The 20,712-nt window shown below is 36.5% G+C and overlaps 1 protein-coding gene across 2 annotated transcripts in view; it reads left to right on the top strand.

Annotated features, from left to right (window-relative positions):
• VPS54 (VPS54 subunit of GARP complex) overlaps positions 1–20,712 on the top strand; it is a 352,784-nt gene that overhangs the window by 133,453 nt on the left and 198,619 nt on the right. For both annotated transcript variants that reach the window (XM_053712074.1, XM_053712073.1), the window contains exon 8: positions 17,286–17,412. In XM_053712074.1, the coding sequence (XP_053568049.1) occupies positions 17,286–17,412 (127 nt within the window). The remainder of the gene's footprint in view (positions 1–17,285; positions 17,413–20,712) is intronic.

Here is a 20,712-nt window from a genome sequence, read left to right as displayed (position 1 = left end):
TATATATACCATTACCTCTGCTGATTCTCGTTTCAGTACTGGTTTGGCTTTCTACAAACTTGTAGATGAGTGTCCTGGGGTAAGTAAATCTTATTTTCTGTGACACTCTAAGCTATGGTTGGGCACTTTTTTTATAAAGTTCTAAATATATGTATTCAAACATTTATTTGCCTTGACTCAGAATGTTCAACATTCCTTATTTTTCAGACAGTCAGTTTCATATTTGGGATAATGCACTTGAATTAATCATTTTTTTCTTACCTTCAAAAATTTGACTCTTTTTTCCCTGTGGGCTGTTAGGCTCGCGGGGGCTGAAAATGCTTCATTTTATTGCGTCATTCTTGGCGCGGACTTTTTTGGCGCAAAAAATTATTTTCCGTTTCCGGCGTCATACGTGTCGCCGGAAGTTGCGTAATTTTTTTGACGTTATTTTGCGCCAAAAATGTCGGCGTTCCGGATGTGGCGTCATTTTTGGCGCCAAAAGCATTTAGGCGCCAAATAATGTGGGCGTCTTATTTGGCGCTAAAAAATATGGGCGTCGCTTTTGTCTCCACATTATTTAAGTCTCATTTTTTATTGCTTCTGGTTGCTAGAAGCTTGTTCTTTGGCATTCTTTCCCATTCCTGAAACTGTCATTTAAGGAATTTGATCAATTTTGCTTTATATGTTGTTTTTTCTCTTACATATTGCAAGATGTCTCACGTTGCATCTGAGTCAGAAGATACTACAGGAAAATCGCTGTCTAGTGCTGGATCTACCAAAGCTAAGTGTATCTGCTGTAAACTTTTGGTAGCTATTCCTCCGGCTGTTGTTTGTATTAATTGTCATGACAAACTTGTTAATGCAGATAATATTTCCTTTAGTAAAGTACCATTGCCTGTTGCAGTTCCCTCAACATCTAAGGTGCAGAATGTTCCTGATAACATAAGAGATTTTGTTTCTGAATCCATAAAGAAGGCTATGTCTGTTATTTCTCCTTCTAGTAAACGTAAAAAGTCTTTTAAATCTTCTCTCCCTACAGATGAATTTTTAAATGAACATCATCATTCTGATTCTGATGACTCTTCTGGTTCAGAGGATTCTGTCTCAGAGATTGATGCTGATAAATCTTCATATTTATTTAAAATGGAATTTATTCGTTCTTTACTTAAAGAAGTACTAATTGCTTTAGAAATTGAGGATTCTGGTCCTCTTGATACTAATTCTAAACGTTTAGATAAGGTATTTAAATCTCCTGTGGTTATTCCAGAAGTTTTTCCTGTTCCTAATGCTATTTCTGCAGTAATTTCCAAAGAATGGGATAAATTGGGTAATTCATTTACTCCTTCTAAACGTTTTAAGCAATTATATCCTGTGCCGTCTGACAGATTAGAATTTTGGGACAAAATCCCTAAAGTTGATGGGGCTATTTCTACCCTTGCTAAACGTACTACTATTCCTACGTCAGATGGTACTTCGTTTAAGGATCCTTTAGATAGGAAAATTTAATCCTTTCTAAGAAAAGCTTATCTGTGTTCAGGTAATCTTCTTAGACCTGCTATATCATTGGCTGATGTTGCTGCAGCTTCAACTTTTTGGTTGGAAACTTTAGCGCAACAAGTAACAGATCATGATTCTCATGATATTATTATTCTTCTTCAGCATGCTAATAATTTTATCTGTGATGCCATTTTTGATATTATCAGAGTTGATGTCAGGTTTATGTCTCTAGCTATTTTAGCTAGAAGAGCTTTATGGCTTAAGACTTGGAATGCTGATATGGCTTCTAAATCAACTCTACTTTCCATTTCTTTCCAGGGTAATAAATTATTTGGTTCTCAGTTGGATTCTATTATCTCAACTGTTACTGGTGGGAAAGGAACTTTTTTACCACAGGATAAAAAATCTAAGGGTAAAAACAGGGCTAATAATCGTTTTCGTTCCTTTCGTTTCAACAAAGAACAAAAGCCTAATCCTTCATCCTCAGGAGCAGTTTCAGTTTGGAAACCATCTCCGGTCTGGAATAAATCCAAGCCTGCTAGAAAGGCAAAGCCTGCTTCTAAGTCCACATGAAGGTGCGGCCCTCATTCCAGCTCAGCTGGTAGGGGGCAGGTTACGTTTTTTCAAAGAAATTTGGATCAATTCTGTTCACAATCTTTGGATTCAGAACATTGTTTCAGAAGGGTACAGAATTGGTTTCAAGATGAGACCTCCTGCAAAGAGATTTTTTCTTTCCCGTGTCCCAGTAAATCCAGTGAAAGCTCAAGCATTTCTGAATTGTGTTTCAGATCTAGAGTTGGCTGGAGTAATTATGCCAGTTCCAGTTCCGGAACAGGGGATGGGGTTTTATTCAAATCTCTTCATTGTACCAAAGAAGGAGAATTCCTTCAGACCAGTTCTGGATCTAAAAATATTGAATCGTTATGTAAGGATACCAACGTTCAAGATGGTAACTGTAAGGACTATCTTGCCTTTTGTTCAGCAAGGGCATTATATGTCCACAATAGATTTACAGGATGCATATCTACATATTCCGATTCATCCAGATCATTACCAGTTCCTGAGATTCTCTTTTCTGGACAAGCATTACCAGTTTGTGGCTCTGCCGTTTGGCCTAGCTACAGCTCCAAGAATTTTTACAAAGGTTCTCGGTGCCCTTCTGTCTGTAATCAGAGAACAGGGTATTGTGGTATTTCCTTATTTGGACGATATCTTGGTACTTGCTCAGTCTTCACATTTAGCAGAATCTCATACGAATCGACTTGTGTTGTTTCTTCAAGATCATGGTTGGAGGATCAATTTACCAAAAAGTTCATTGATTCCTCAGACAAGGGTAACTTTTCTGGGTTTCCAGATAGATTCAGTGTCCATGACTCTGTCTTTAACAGACAAGAGACGTCTAAAATTGATTTCAGCTTGTCGAAACCTTCAGTCACAATCATTCCCTTCGGTAGCCTTATGCATGGAAATTCTAGGTCTTATGACTGCTGCATCGGACGCGATCCCCTTTGCTCGTTTTCACATGCGACCTCTTCAGCTCTGTATGCTGAATCAATGGTGCAAGGATTACACAAAGATATCTCAATTAATATCTTTAAAACCGATTGTTCGACACTCTCTAACGTGGTGGACAGATCACCATCGTTTAATTCAGGGGGCTTCTTTTGTGCTTCCGACCTGGACTGTAATTTCAACAGATGCAAGTCTCACAGGTTGGGGAGCTGTGTGGGGATCTCTGACGGCACAAGGAGTTTGGGAATCTCAGGAGGTGAGATTACCGATCAATATTTTGGAACTCCGTGCAATTTTCAGAGCTCTTCAGTTTTGGCCTCTTCTGAAGAGAGAATCGTTCATTTGTTTTCAGACAGACAATGTCACAACTGTGGCATATATCAATCATCAAGGAGGGACTCACAGTCCTCTGGCTATGAAAGAAGTATCTCGAATTTTGGTTTGGGCGGAATCCAGCTCCTGTCTAATCTCTGCGGTTCATATCCCAGGTATAGACAATTGGGAAGCGGATTATCTCAGTCGCCAAACGTTGCATCCGGGCGAATGGTCTCTTCACCCAGAGGTATTTCTTCAGATTGTTCAAATGTGGGAACTTCCAGAAATAGATCTGATGGCGTCTCATCTAAACAAGAAACTTCCCAGGTATCTGTCCAGATCCCGGGATCCTCAGGCGGAGGCAGTGGATGCATTATCACTTCCTTGGAAGTATCATCCTGCTTATATCTTTCCGCCTCTAGTTCTTCTTCCAAGAGTAATCTCCAAGATTCTGAAGGAATGCTCGTTTGTTCTGCTGGTAGCTCCGGCATGGCCTCACAGGTTTTGGTATGCGGATCTTGTCCGGATGGCCTCTTGCCAACCGTGGACTCTTCCGTTAAGACCAGACCTTCTGTCTCAAGGTCCTTTTTTCCATCAGGATCTGAAATCCTTAAATTTAAAGGTATGGAGATTGAACGCTTGATTCTTGGTCAAAGAGGTTTCTCTGACTCTGTGATTAATACTATGTTACAGGCTCGTAAATCTGTATCTAGAGAGATATATTATAGTCTGGAAGACTTATATTTCTTGGTGTCTTTCTCATCATTTTTCTTGGCATTCTTTTAGAATACCGAGAATTTTACAGTTTCTTCAGGATAGTTTAGATAAGGGTTTGTCCGCAAGTTCCTTGAAAGGTCAAATCTCTGCTCTTTCTGTTCTTTTTCACAGAAAGATTGCTATTCTTCCTGATATTCATTGTTTTGTACAAGCTTTGGTTCGTATAAAACCTGTCATTAAGTCAATTTCTCCTCCTTGGAGTTTGAATTTGGTTCTGGGAGCTCTTCAAGCTCCTCCGTTTGAACCTATGCATTCATTGGACATTAAATTACTTTCTTGGAAAGTTTTGTTCCTTTTGGCCATCTCTTCTGCCAGAAGAGTTTCTGAATTATCTGCTCTTTCTTGTGAGTCTCCTTTTCTGATTTTTCATCAGGATAAGGCGGTGTTGCGAACTTCTTTTGAATTTTTACCTAAAGTTGTGAATTCCAACAACATTAGTAGAGAAATTGTGGTTCCTTCATTATGTCCTAATCCTAAGAATTCTAAGGAGAAATCGTTGCATTCTTTGGATGTTGTTAGAGCTTTGAAATATTATGTTGAAGCTACTAAGTCTTTCCGGTGCTAGAAAAGGCCAGAAAGCTTCTGCCATTTCTTTGGCATCTTGGTTGAAATCTTTAATTCATCTTGCCTATGTTGAGTCGGGTAAAACTCCGCCTCAGAGGATTTCAGCTCATTCTACTAGGTCAGTTTCTACTTCCTGGGCGTTTAGGAATGAAGCTTCGGTTGATCAGATTTGCAAAGCAGCAACTTGGTCCTCTTTGCATACTTTTACTAAATTCTACCATCTTGATGTATTTTCTTCTTCTGAAGCAGTTTTTGGTAGAAAAGTACTTCAGGCAGCGGTTTCAGTTTGAATCTTCTGCTTATGTTTTTTCATTAAACTTTATTTTGGGTGTGGATTATTTTCAGCAGGAATTGGCTGTCTTTATTTTATCCCTCCCTCTCTAGTGACTCTTGTGTGGAAAGATCCACATCTTGGGTAATCATTATCCCATACGTCACTAGCTCATGGACTCTTGCTAATTACATGAAAGAAAACATAATTTATGTAAGAACTTACCTGATAAATTCATTTCTTTCATATTAGCAAGAGTCCATGAGGCCCGCCCTTTTTTTGTGGTGGTTATGATTTTGTATAAAGCACAATTATTCCAATTCCTTATTTTATATGCTTTCGCACTTTTTTATCACCCCACTTCTTGGCTATTCGTTAAACTGAATTGTGGGTGTGGTGAGGGGTGTATTTATAGGCATTTTGAGGTTTGGGAAACTTTGCCCCTCCTGGTAGGAATGTATATCCCATACGTCACTAGCTCATGGACTCTTGCTAATATGAAAGAAATGAATTTATCAGGTAAGTTCTTACATAAATTATGTTTTTGTTTACTCAGAAAGAAGAATCCACCTTTTTTCTTTCTCCTCATTTATTGATCCAGTATATATATCCAACAACAAGGCATGCTGCTTACAGAATCCCTTTGTAGAATGCTGCTACATGTTTAGCACATTTCATTAAATAAGTATTGACATATAAGCATATGTAGCAAGTTTGTTGACATAATAAAGGCTAAATCTGCTTTGATTTCATATCGGCATACATAGCAATTTCATAGACATACATAAATAATTCAGCTTTGGTTTCATATCAGCATAAATATGTAACAAATTCAACCTTGCGTTTGTGTGCATACTTTCTTCAGATAGTCTGTATCTTTCTTCACAAATGTCTGTAGTATTTAGAAGTCCAAAAAATGTGGAGGCAGAAGTTTTAATTTTCACTTTATTTTACTTGTGTTAATTCTATGTTCTTCTGATAAGTACATCATCATCTACAATACAAAATCTGAACAACAATTTTTTTTTTCGATACGTCTTTAGGGTGTTTAAAATTGGAATAAATTAGATAAAAATGTTTTATACATTTAAAGTGTTATTAAGTACATCCAACTGTCTATTACAAAAATCACAAAATACCTATATCTCTTTGCTATAGTAGTTTTTTTGTTTGTTTTTTAGCACATAGACCATCACTAATTACCTATACTTCCCAGGACATCTTCCTGCCTTGCTTTAGTCATGTTCTGTTCAACAGATATGGCCGCAAATTAAATGGCTGTTGATACAAGTTGTGGGAATATTGCTTTCTGCCTTCTTACTTAGTAAAGCTCTTTTAAAATGCTGAATTCCAAAACTAATCTGCAGTTTCCTCTCAGCCTCTGGGTGTCAGTTACACATAGTATGGTCCTCTGCCTTAACATAATTTATTTATTTTAAAAATATACCACCTTCCCCTTCTCTTTTTCATTTCTGAAATCCAGAAACACTATGAAAAAGCTTGACCTCAGCTGTGTTCTATTTCACCAGCAAAGGAATCAGAAAAGATTACTTATGCAAGGTGAAGATTCTAGTTGATAAACTTATGAGGTTAGGCCAAGTTTATATTTCTCATGTCTACACGCCTTTGGTCTGAACTAAATAAATAGGTCAACCAATCCTGATATTATATATTTCTGCTGACTGCATACTAGACTCCTCTCTGGTTATTTCATAAAGCATTCCACTAAAGAATGGAAACTTCTTATGCAACCTTATGGCCCTCAAATTTAGTGTGCCCATGGGAATCTTAAATGAGGGTTGTTCTACTGCCCATCTATCCTCCTGGGTCAAAACCTGAGTGGCTGATTGTAGAAATACGCTCATGGATGTCTCCTTTCAGGATAAATTCCTTTTCTGCTTTATGATAGCATGTTACTTGCTGCTCTTCTTTCCACATTCAAAATTCAGTGCTCCCATATTTGAGAGGTGCATTTGTTCCATTTTGGCAGTCTGACTGCACTCTTTAAGTTCTTCAGGAACACAACTGGCTTATAAGACTTTTTAAGTGTTCTGCACACGGATTTTCTGGGGTGATGCTTAAAGGGACATGAAACACATTTATTTATTTTCATGATTAAGAAAGAGCATACAATTTTAAACAACTTTCCAAATTGCTTAATTCTCTTAATATACTTTGTTGAAAAGCATATCTAGATAGGCTCAGGAGCTGCCGATTGGTGGCTGCACATAGATGTCTCCGTGTTATTGACTCACTCGTTTCCATTGATATTACTTCAACAAAGGATACCTAAAGAATGAAGCAAATTTAGAGAGAAGTAAATTGGAATGTTTAAAATTGTATTCTCTATCTGAATCATGAAAAAAAATTGTGGGTTTCATACCCATTTAATTGCTGTTAAAGGGACTGTAAACACCTTAATTTTTTTTACATAAAATGTTTAGTTGTGCAATATACTTTATTTTTTCATTTTGACCCCTTTTCATATATTTGAGCTCTAAAAACTGAGGGTTTTCTTTTTCTCTGAGCTTAAAATGCACCCTGCTGACTTCTTAAAGGGACATGAAACCCACATTTTTTCTTTCATGATTTAGAAAGAGAATGCATTTTTAAACTTTCTACTTTACTTCTATTATCTAATTTGTTTTATTCTCTTGATTCTCTTTTATTCTCTTGATATTCTTTGCTGATTGGTTGCTGCACATAGAAGCCTCATGTGATTGGCTCACCCATGTGCATTGCTTTTTCTTCAAATAAGGATATCTAAAAAATGAAGCAAAATAAATAATAGAAGTAAATTGTAATGTTGTTTAAATTTGTATGTTCTATCTGAATCATGAAAACATAATTTATGTAAGAACTTACCTGATAAATTCATTTCTTTCATATTAGCAAGAGTCCATGAGCTAGTGACGTATGGGATATACATTCCTACCAGGAGGGGCAAAGTTTCCCAAACCTTAAAATGCCTATAAATACACCCCTCACCAAACCCACAATTCAGTTTAACGAATAGCCAAGAAGTGGGGTGATAAGAAAGGAGCGAAAGCATCAAAAAAAATAAGGAATTGGAATAATTGTGCTTTATACAAAAAAATCATAACCACCACAAAAAAGGGTGGGCCTCATGGACTCTTGCCAATATGAAAGAAATGAATTTATCAGGTAAGTTCTTACATAAATTATGTTTTCTTTCATGTAATTAGCAAGAGTCCATGAGCTAGTGACGTATGGGATAATAAATACCCAAGATGTGGAACTTCCACGCAAGAGTCACTAGAGAGGGAGGGATAAAAATAAAGACAGCCAATTCCGCCGAAAAATGAATCCACTACCCAAATCAAAAAAGTTTCAAGTTTTATAATGAAAAAAACTGAAATTATAAGCAGAAGAATCAAACTGAGACAGCTGCCTGAAGTACCATTCTACTAAAACTGCTTCTAAAGAAGAGAAAACATCAAAATGGTAGAACATAGTAAAAGTATGCAAAGAAGACCAAGTCATTGCTTTGCAAATCTGATCAACAGAAGCTTCATTCTTTAAAAAGCCCAGGAAGTAGAAACTTACCTAGTAGAATGAGCCATAATCCTCCGAGGCGGGAATCCACCCGACTCCAAATAAGCATGATGAATCAAAAGTTTAAGCAAGATGCCAAATAAATGGCAGAAGCTTTTTGACCTTCCTAAAACCAGAAAAGATAAAAAATAGACTAGAAGACTATCTGAAATCTGAATAGCTTCAACATAAGATTTCAAAACTCTTACCATATCCAAAGAATGTAAGAATCTCACCAAAGAAGTCTTAGGAAAAGAATAATTCCTCCCTAAAGGGACAGTTTACTCAAAAATTTTCTCCCCTTTAATTTGTTCCCAATGATCCACTTTACCTGCTGGAGTGTATTAAATTGTTTACAAGTAGCTCCTTTACCCTTATATTGGCATCTGAAATTGTTAATTTAGCATGTGGTATCCCCACCTATTCTGAAAGTTTGTGGCCGCGCGTACCAGCTATAGATAAGCTTTGTAAACACAGCCAGCAGAAGAAATTACACTCCCAGTGTGATAAAGCAGAGATAAGGTAATAAAATGTTGATTTTCCATTGTTCTCTCAAAGTACTGGTGATTGTTTTAAGGACAGATATAAGATAAAGAAGCAAGTTTATGTGCACAATGTGATACAGTAATGAGATCTGATTATATCTACAAGCTCAACCTATTTTATTAGGCTGTGGCTTCAAAACACAAAATCAGAGCTTTAATATACAGAAATAAACCTTAAAAAGCTAATTTTCATACATTTTTTACTCTGCAGTTGGTAAAAAAGCAATTGTAAACACATTAAGGGAAAAACTATTTTACAGTATACTGTCCCTTAATGTTTGTTAGAATTTACAACTTTAGGTAAGAATTGAAATGAGGACAGCAAAAACCACCTTTTCCTGATGAAAAAAATCAGAAAAAAGAGAAACAGATAATTCAAAAGCTGTTCTAGCTGAAGAGATGTCCAAAAAGAACAATACTTTCCATGAAAGTAATTAATGTCCAGAGCAAGCATATGCTCAAATAGAAGAGCCTGAAAAACCTTCAGAACCCAAATAAGACTCCAAGGAGGAGAAATTGGCTTAATGACAGGTTTGATACGAATCAAAACCTGAAAAAAATGATGAATATCAGGAAGTAACACTACCTTATCCTGATGAAAAAGCAGAAAAAGATATTCACAAAAAAGAGCAGATAACTCAAAAATTCTTCTAGCAGAAGAAATAACCAAAAGGAACAATACTTTTCCAAGAAAGTAATTTAATGTTCAGAAAATGCATAGTTTCAAAACGGAGGAGCCTGTAAAGCCCTCAGCACCAAATTGGGACTCCAAAGAGGAGAGATTGAATTAATGACAGGCTTGATACGGACCAAAGCCTGAACAAAACAATAAATATCAGGATGATTAGCAATCTTTCTGTGAAAAAAGAACAGAAGGAGTAGAGATTTGTCCTAACAAGAACTGCAGACAAAACCATATCCAAACCAACCTGAAAAAAAAAAAAAAATTCTATGAATTTTAAAAGAATGCCAAGAAAAGTAGATCTTCCAGACTTAATAATAAATCTTTCTAGAGACAGATTTATGAGCCTGAAACCAAGCGTTCAATCTCCATCCCTTCAAATTTAATGATTTGAGATCCTGATGGAAAAAATGGGCCTTGAGAAAGAAGGTCTGGTTTAAACGGAAGTGTTCAAGGTTGGCAACTGGCCATCCGAATGAAATCCGCATACCAAAACCTGAGAGGCCATGCTGGAGCCACCAGCATAACAAACAAATACTCCATAAGAATTTTGGAAAATCACTTTGGAAGAAGAACTAGAGGCGGAAAGAAATAGGCAAAAAAGATAATTTCCAAAGAAATGTCAATGCATACATTACTTCCGCCTGAGGATCCCCGGACCTGAATAGGCCCCTGGGAAGTTCTTTATTCAGATGAGATGCCAACAGATCTATTTCTAGAAATGCTCACATCTGAAAAAATGAAAAACATATCTGGGTATGAGAGACCATTCTCCCGGATGTAAAGCTTGATTAACAGAGATAATCCGCTTCCCAAATATCTATACCTGGGAAAAAAACACAGAATTTAGATAGGAGCTGGATTTAGCCTAAGCTAATATCCGAGACACTTCTGTCACAGCCTAAGGACTGATAGTCCTACCCTGATGATTGACATACACCATAGTTGTGATATTGTCTGAAAAACAATAAACGTCTCTTCCTCAAAAAGAAAACTAACTGAAAAACTCTGAGAAAACACGGAGTTATAAAATATCAAATGGTAATCTCGCCTCCTGAGATTTCCAAACCCCTTGTGCTGACAGAGATCCTCAGACAGCCTCCCAACCAAAAAGACACATCTGTAGAGATCATGGTCCAGGTTGAAAGAAACGAAGAGACCTGTAGAACTAAATGATGGTGATCTTAACCACCAAATCAAGAGAGATAAATATTAGGATTTGAAGATTTAAAAAGCGAAACCCTAGAATCCCTGCACCATAATTCAGCATAAAAGACTGGAAAGGTTCTTTCTATTGAAAATGAGCAAAGGGAATTGAATCCAATGCTGTGGCCATAAGACCAAAAACTTCTATGCATATATAGCAACTGAAGGAAATAATAGAGACTAAAGGTACCGACAGACTTAACCCAATAAAATTGTCCCTTGTCTGATAGAGACAAAGACAGTGACACAAACTATCTGGAATCCCCAAAAAAGGTGACCCTTGTGAGAGGAATCAAGAGCTTTTGAAATAAAGATCCTCTAACTATGTCCTGAAGAACAAAGTGAATCATATGAGATTCCGCATCCTCAGAAAATAATCTGAATGAATACAGAAAAAATATGCATTTATTGTATCTAAAGAAAACAAATAATGCTATCACTGACCAAAAAAAGGCAGAATAGTTTGAGTAAAAAATCCAAAACCCAGTTCCTAAAAATGGAACTGGAAGAAATAACCCAGAAGATTCCAGGTCTGAGCAGCGCTTGAACCCCACGGGTGACCAGCCATGCTTCAACAGTACCCAAAATAAATAGGACCGAAACACACTTAAAGAAAGTGTTAGCCTTACTGGAATAAAATCAAAGAAATTTGGACCTGAATAGAACCAAATAAATTTCAAAAAAGTCTTAACCTGCCCCTTGCCAGCCAAGCTTGAATACGGCACATACATCGCAATTTAAGGGAGCTGATTTCGAACGGAAAAAATTTCCAATTAAAAACATCTTACTTGGGAAAGAATTCAGGAATTCATTCCATAATAAGAACAACCAAACTAGTATAAGCTTAAAGTTTTAGTCTTAGAACTCAATCTTGAAGCCCAGAGTAACAGTTAAGAATTGAATCCAATTATAAAACAAATAATTGATTATCTTAGAACAAAAGAAATATGGATTTTTGGAAATCACAAAATTCTTCTACCTCAAACAGCTAAAGACATAGATTAAACCTCATTTGCGAAAATATTCAATAAAATGAAGACACAAATTAAATTATTAGCATGATAGTCCAGTTAAAGGACCAGACAATACAGTGGACTTGCATAATCAATAAATGCAAAACAACAAGACAAATGCAACAGCACCTAGTCTAGTAAATTTTTTTCCTTTAACAATGCTAAAATAAATCATAATCTGATACTTGAACTTAAAGTAAACAGAAAAAAATGAAGCAATTGCAACATCCAAATAAATCATAGGTCCAAGAAAAGTACCTGAAACTAAATAATTTTCCATAAATAAGATACAACCATCTAAAGGAAAATAAATACTATTTTGCTATAGAAACAATAGCATAATTAGTAGGAGTAGAGAGAGCCCCAATAAATTGGAGAACCCTCCAAATTGAATTAAACTGCCGGCAAAGAGTATAGTTTAAAACCTTAGAAGAAGGAATAAAAGAAAAATTTCAGCCTATTCCATTCCCTAGTATAAGGAATTGGAAAAAAAACTCTGAAAACACAGAAGAATAAATAAGCAGAAATAGTGTTAGCTAGTCTTGAAAAAGAACTAGTTACCTTAATGTAAAATAATCAACACCTTTTCAACAAAGAACAAATGTACTTTAATAAAAAAATAGATTTGTTAGTGTCAATATCTGATGAAGAAAATTCTGAATGAGAAAAAACATCATCAGAGAAGGATAAATCAGTATGTTGTTTGAAACTTCAATAATTAAAAAAGAAGTTGAAAAAGACCTAAAAATTTTATTAGAAAGGCACAAAGTCAGACAAAGCCTTTAAAATAGAATCAGAAAAATATTTCTTAAAAATCTTCTAAATATTTCTTGTACATCTGTAAAAAGAATGGCAATATATAAAGCATAAATACTAATGGATTCTGCATGTAAAAGTTTATCATGATAACCTATTACAAACCATAGCTAAAGATAAACATTCATAACATTTAAAATAAATGAACTTAGCTTTGGTAGGACTGAACTCAGTCAAGCGTTTTTCCAGAAGTAGCTTCTGATCCAGGGTCAATCTGAGACATCTTGCAATATGTAATAGAAAAAACAACATATAAAGCAAAATCTATCAAATTCCTTAAATGACAGTTTCAGGAATGGGAAAAAATGTCAATGAACAAGCTTCTAGCAACCAGAAGCAAATAAACAATGAGACTTAAATAATGTGGAGACAATAATGACGCCCATATTTTTTAGCACCAAAAAAGACGCCCAAATTATTAGGCGCCTAAATGCTTTTGGCGCCAAGAATGACGCCACATCCGGCGACGCCGACATTTTTGGCGCAAAACGTCAAAAAAAAAATGACGCAATCACAAACAACTTCCGGCGACAAGTACAACGCCGGAAATGACAAAGAAATTTTTTTGCACCAAGAATGACGCAATAAAAAGAAGCATTTTCAGCCCCTGCGAGCCTAACAGCCCACAGGAAAAAGTCAAATTTAAGGTAATAAAATTTTTTATTATTCAAATGCATTATCCCAAATAATGAAACTGACTGTCTGAAATAAGGAATATTGAACATCCTGAATCAAGGCAAATAAATGTTTAAACACATATATTTAGAACTTTATATAAAAGTGCCCAACCATAGCTTAGAGTGTCACAGAAAATAAGACTTACTTACCCCAGGACACTCATCTACATGTAGTAGAAAGCCAAACCAGTACTGAAACGAAAATCAGCAGAGGTAATGGTATATAAATAAGAGTATATCGTCGATCTGAAAAGGGAGGTAAGAGATGAATCTCCACGACCGATAACAGAGAACCTATGAAATAGACCCCGTAGAAGGAAATCATTGAATTCAAATAGGCAATACTCTCCTCACATCCCTCTGACATTCACTGCACGCTGAGAGGAAAACCGGGCTCCAACCTGCTGCGGAGCGCATATCAACGTAGAATCTAGCACAAACTTACTTCACCACCTCCATGGGAGGCAAAGTTTGTAAAACTGATTTGTGGGTGTGGTGAGGGGTGTATTCATAGGCATTTTAAGGTTTGGGAAACTTTGCCCCTCCTGGTAGGAATGTATATCCCATACGTCACTAGCTCATGGACTCTTGCTAATTACATGAAAGAAAGAAAGATTTTGAGTTTAGTGGCTCTTTAACACTCATCCTGCTGCATATCTGTCCCTGATTGGCTTTAGTTGATAAAAGCTGCAGAACAATACATTTTATACTAGCATTATGACCATGGCTAACCTTGTTTTCTGCAGACTAAACACCATATTCGCTTCTCCAAGTAAGGCAGATGATGGATGCAGTTTTGCTATTGATCAGCAAAAGTTTAGTTTGTGACTCTACATCAAAAGAACAGAAATGTCTTGTAATTACAAGTTGTCCCTTTGAAAGACAGTTTTTACAGAAAAGCTCATTAACCCCTTTGATGCGCCTGACGAGGCGTTCTTGACGTGCACATCGCTACATTTAGGTGCATGACTATCCCTTCCCCCCCTTTCCCCTCATGCAGCGGGATTGCCGATCAAACACAGTTTTTGGCAATTCCCCTCTCTTCAGGTGGCCTAGTGGGCGGTACTCCCAGGCTTCATGGGACTGCCGGTGACGTCACCATGTCGCAAAGAGGGCAGAACCAGGAAACTCACTGTAAGGGAGCTTGATGGGGGAGGTTCAAAAGCCATTTGTAAGGATCTTTTTTTTAAATAAAGTGGAAAAAACACATTGGGATTTTCTTTGGAATGGCTCGTTATATGTGCCAAATAATATCTGGTGTGTGTAGATGCCTAATAAAGTTTTTACTTTCTAGTAGACAAGTCCCTCTCAAATAAATATGAATTTTGTCCGTATAGCCAGGCATCACTGTGGTAACCTTGCAAGAAAAAGAGTGCTTATTTCTGTTCTGAACAGTGAGGCCTCTCTAATCTATATTATAACCCATAAAAGCCCTTATGGGCCCCTATTTCACATGTGGCTACCCATGATGACAATTTAGTAAGATGATCACAGTAACAGCAGTGGTTACTTAGCCATTTTCTGTATTATTTACTAAAATCTAAGAAAAAATTATACTTTTTTTTTTTTTAATTTTATTTTTTTTACAGTTTTTGCTGCTGATATCTCATATGCCATGAATTATAAATCTAATAATGGTATATTGTGAATCTGCTAGGCCTGCTGATAAAACAGTATATAATTTGTTTGAGTCATTCACTGAAATTTAAATTACAATATTGCTTAAATCTAGGTAGCAGAAAAGCTCAAAATTGGCTCAGCACTGGTGTGAAAAAAGGCTTAGTAATTAAAAGGGTTAAAGGGACAATAAAGTCCAAATTAAACTTTCGTGACTCAATTTTGAACATCTTCCCAATTTACTTCTATGATAATTTAATTTCTTCTCTTGGTATCCTTTGTTAAAGAGTAAATCTAGGTAGGCTGAAAGCTCAGGAGTGTGAATGTGTGTTTAGTAGTCTGTCAGCAGTGCTTGCAACTATGCATAACATTGCTATAACACTGCTGCCAAATGGCTGAAGACGTGCACACTTCTGAGCACACCTAGGATTACTCTTTAACAAAGTATACCAAGAGAACTAAGCAAAATTGATAGAAATAAAATGGAAAGTTGTTTAAAATGTAATGATCTGTCCAATACATTTGAGTTTAATTTTGACTTTACTGTCCCTTTTAAACTTATTTTCTTCAAATAGTCTCAAGTTTGGTTAGTAAATCCTTGATCATAACTGACACCTTGGTAAATGCTCAGAAACAAGTGAATTCTTGTTTGTTCTATCACATATGGGTTTATCTTGGTGCAGAACTGTGAATGTAATGCAGTGGTCTATGGGGGCCATTTCTCCAGTTCCTTTCCTTGTCTCAGTTTGGCCTCAACATGGACAGTTCTTTGGGGGTTACAGATATTTTATCTCTTTGTTTTCTAGCAATGCCTTTCTTTTTACCTGGGTACACTAACCTTTTTTCTACCCTTGGAGAATATTCATGTGGCAGTTTGCTCTGTTGTGGTTCCCGGTATCTTAAAGGGACAGTATACACCAATTTTCATATAACTGCATGTAATAGACACTACTATAAAGAAGAATATGCACAGATACTGATATAAATATCCAGTATAAATCCATTTAAAAACTTACTTAGAAGCTCACAGTTTAGCTCTGTTGAAAAGGATAGCTGGAACACCCACTGAAAATGGTATTATAGCAAAAAGAGCAGACTCCCCCCCCCCCCCCCTTCCTCTGCATATGAAAATACTCTTTACACAAACAGGAGCAAGAAATCTAAATCATGAAAGAAAAATGTGCGTTTAATGAACCTTTAAGTGCTATATTAATAGTTAAAACAATCACATAATTAATACACAGTTAATTACAATTTACCAATACAAAGTATGCTACAAACCTATCCCTGTACTATATACAGATTTAAAAAATGACATATAATAGATAATCACATATACACAACGTGAACAAAATTGCAAATACAATAATTAATAAAAATATCCTGTTAGGTTAAAAAATTAAAGGTTCATCATAGGTGATCCTTTCAACTCGGTTTTATGTTTAGAATACTGTCAAGGGCCCTGAAGGATATGTGCGTATGCCACAGAAAAACAGTATTAACTTTCACTTTTTGCTAATGGACGTAAATTGCAAAAAAATCTTTTTTCAATTTGAAATGCACCCATGCACATTTAAATTTTGATCTTTCTATCCCTATAATTTGAATTATGTATATGGTCCATGACATATCCTGTGAGCCCCAGAAATCTATGGGCCCCATGTACTAAGAGGCGGGCGGACAGCTTCTCAACTTGCGAAGCTGTCCGCTCACCTGCCTTTGCTACATACAGGCAGCGGATCTGTTTGCCCACTGGCCCATATGTATCGTTACACACTCATTGCAGTGTGTAATACCCACCCTTTCATTTGCGTGACTAAAGGGGCTGTCAATCACCGAGAGCGAGCTCTCAGTGATTTCCCTTGCCACCTCAGGGATGGTGTAAGAAGCAGCGGACTAATGAACACTGCTTCTTACATTGCGGGAAGCAGGCTCGCCTTAAAAGGTTGTTCTAGTTGTTTGAGTATACTTCATTTTTCAATGTGCATATGCTAATCTCTAGCAAAATCGAACTGGCTTTTAACTTACATTTAAAAATGTCGTCGTCTTTTTTTTTTTTTTAGTAAGAAACAGGTTTAGCTTTTGACTATAAATGCAAGTCTGTTTGTATTACAAATAACTGTTACTGTATTGATGATGCTAATCCATTTATAAAGTAATTCTAACCCCCCCCCCCCCCCCCCGAGCAGTGTGTGTTATTGTTTTCATAGTACAGAGCTTGATAATATAGCATTATTTTGTATTTGTTTTAACCAGGCACCTTGGATCACAACTATGTGAACTGGAAAAACTAATTGATAAAATGATCATTGCTGAATTTACTTCATACGTTCGCAGTGACTTAAACAGACCATTGGAAGATGACCTTCATGTTTTAGAAGAGGTATGTAGAAAAGAAAGATAATTAAGAAAACTTTTTTTTTTGTATTTTTTTTTTTTTATTTATTGAGGACAATACATTTGCATCATTGGGTACAAACATGTCAAATATTTACATCATATCTAACAGTTTGTTTTAATCATGTCGATATTCAGTCCTCTCTTCTTTTTTTCCCCCTTGTTCTTTAAAGGTCTCTCTTGGACCTGTTGTAAAATATATGACCGTAGTGAGGGGATGGTAATAGATAAAGTAAACATAACAACAAAAAGAAAGTTTGCATCTCAGGAAATAGTTGGCAATGCCAAAACAAGATATGTAAGTTAAGATGCAAAGAGCCAAAACTATGTACAACAATCTATATATATAACAACACTTGTACAATTAAGCTAATGAGATAACTTTATAGGAATTAAGCTAATTAGATAACTTTATAGGAATCCTGTATAGATAATTATAATATAATGAAGGTTTAATCATTGTGATATATGCCACTTTGATTTAAGGGAAAAGTTTAAAGGGCCATATTAGTATACGTGAGTTTTGTTCCTTCATTGTGCCCTGTGGTAATGGTGTTATTAGATGAACAATATCAAGGGTTCAGTTTTAATATTGTTTAGAATCCCTTGTCCTATAATAGTCCAGTATTTGGAGTGGTAGACGTGTTACTTCTAAGCCTGGTTGTTTAATGTCAGGATACATAACTGAGTCAGCAAGCAGGGGAAACTACAGTGCTAAGGAGAATATATTATCCTCTAGTGCAGAGCTTTCCAAACTTTTCATGTTGGCGACACACTTTTTAGACCTACATAATTTCGCGACACAGTAATTTAGTTGTACTGGCAAACAGGATTTTAAACTAACTTGTTTTAAGAGATAAGGACACATACATAAATGGTATAATAATGAAATGTATTTACAAGTAACAGTATGTAAGTATGTGCAAGAATTAAAAAGAAAATTCTACTTACTATTTTAATGGGATGTATGAGGTTGATGAGATGAACAGTTTCTGAATATTTGGTGGAATATTAGATAAAGACACTCGCATTTCATCATGAAGCAATTTTAAGCTTCCCCTTCCTATCCATATATGAAGAGCAGGAGCAGCAATGCACTGCTTGGAGCTAGTTGCAAAAAAAAAAACCCCACTGACTTCAGCTCAGCATTTAAGTTGCCGCCCTCAGAGCTCGGTGAGTCCGATTGACTACTGCCCACGCTGCAAACACACTGCTGTCCCACTCACTGACTACACATGCAGTCACGAGCCAATTAAGGAGACTACACGTGCAGTCAGGAGCCAATGTGCCGCCAATGGGAATAGTTTCAGTTCCCACGGAGCTGCGCCAATAGATTAAGATGATCTGTGACCCACTAGGTATCAATCACGTGTCAACCATGTGATATGCATAGCAGGCAGGCGGAAAGTCAGAAACCAAAAAAAAATTTTTTTTAAATTTGTGCTGAAGCAGGGACACACCTACACACTACTGCCGACACACTAATGTGTCCCGACACACAGTTTGGAAAGCACTGCTCTAGTGTGTTTGTGGAAGTAGGTTGCTGTCTCGGCTGTAGGCAGCAGCCTTATAAATTGTAGAGGAGTAATACCTGCTTGCTAACATTATATCTGGGCATCCTCTATATAGTAGTATGTAGAGATCTATGTGAATAGTTAGTGCCCATTCAATGTAGATAATTTTGGAGGGGTGTCTAAATTCCACTGCTTTAGTGATAGAATAAGAAATAAAAGATAGGACTCCTTTGTGAACATATTATGTTTCTTTTTGAGAGATTCTTCTACTCTTGTTAGCTCCTAAACCCTTCTTGTCATGGCTACTCAAAAAGGGGTTATACTATGCACCAAATCTCTAACAAAAGGCATATAGGTATTGTAATAATAAGTGCTAGGCATTTGAATATATTAAATACCAGATAATAGTTAACATTTAAACAATGAGATCTAATCTCTCCACTTGCATAAAACAAAAAACGTTTTGGTTATTTGGGATTATTAAACTAAACTAGTGCATCCCAGTCCTTCTTAGAAACAAATTCAAAGCCACTGGAATGGAGATCGGAGGATTGCGTGAGAATTGTACCCGGTTAGTCAGGGTATGCAGGAATAGTGTTCTCATGGCGTTGCCGATATACAATACAACAGCCTGCTGTGTAGATAGGGATTGCGCGTCTTGTGAAGTTTATAGTGACCCTCAAGGACCGTGCTGTCAGATCATGAGTGCTGGTTTTTATGGCTATAGAGCCGTGATGATTCAGCTCTGACCTATGTATTAGGTCTCCCGGGTCATTAGTCCAATTCCCTAATGTGGTGTAGTCTTTGATCTAATACTTAATGGTGTTCAGGGTGGCCAGAGTCATGTTTGCCGTGGCTTGCATGATTGTATGAGAAGGGTCCTCAGATGCAGTCATATTGCTTTGGGCAGTATTGCTGGTCCTAGGTCATTTTACCCTGCTCATTGTTTGCGATGCGCCAGCGCTTAGCCCTTTAATTGAATTATCTGCTCTCTCTTGCGAGTCTCCTTATCTGATTTTCCATCAAGATAAAGTTGTTCTACGGACTTCGTTTAAATTTTTGCCTAAAGTTGTGAATTCTAACAACATTAATAGGGAAATCATCATCCCTTCCTTGTGTCAGAATCCTAAGAATACTCTTGAAAGATCTTTACATTCTTTGGATGTGGTAAGAGCTTTGGAATATTATGTTGATGCTACTAAAGATTTCAGAAAGACTTTTAGTCTATTTGTTATTTTTTCTTGGTTGAAATTTGAAGCTTATTTGGAGGCAGGGCAGTCGCCGCCTCAGAGAATAACAGCTTATTCTACAAGATCAGTTGCCACATCTTGGGCTTTCAAGAATGAAGCAGCCAGTTGGTCTTCTTTGTTACCATTTTTACGTTTTTGCTTTTTCGGAAGCAGCTTTTGGTAGAAAGGTTCTTCAGGCAGCTGTTTCAGTTTGATTCTAGTGCCTATGATTTGTTTTTTTAAGAAAACTTAATTTATTTTTTTGGATTTAATTTCTCAGCGGAAATAGCTGTTTTAATTTTCTCCCTCCCTCTATAGTTACTGGTGGACTTCCACATCTTGGGTATTATATTCCATCAGTAACTAGCTCGTGGACTCTCACCACCTATATGAAAGAAAACCTAATTTATGTAAGAACTTACCTGATAAATTAATTTCTTTCATGATGGCGAGACCCACCCATTTAGGGGTTATGATTTTTTTTGTAGAAAGCACCTTATTCATCCTGTTCCTCTTTTTTATGCTTTTACTCCTTATACATCT

Source organism: Bombina bombina, chromosome 4, assembly GCF_027579735.1.
Source record: "Bombina bombina isolate aBomBom1 chromosome 4, aBomBom1.pri, whole genome shotgun sequence".
In the NCBI taxonomy this organism is placed as follows: Eukaryota; Metazoa; Chordata; class Amphibia; order Anura; family Bombinatoridae; genus Bombina; species Bombina bombina.
This window is presented reverse-complemented; position numbering and strand designations above follow the sequence as displayed.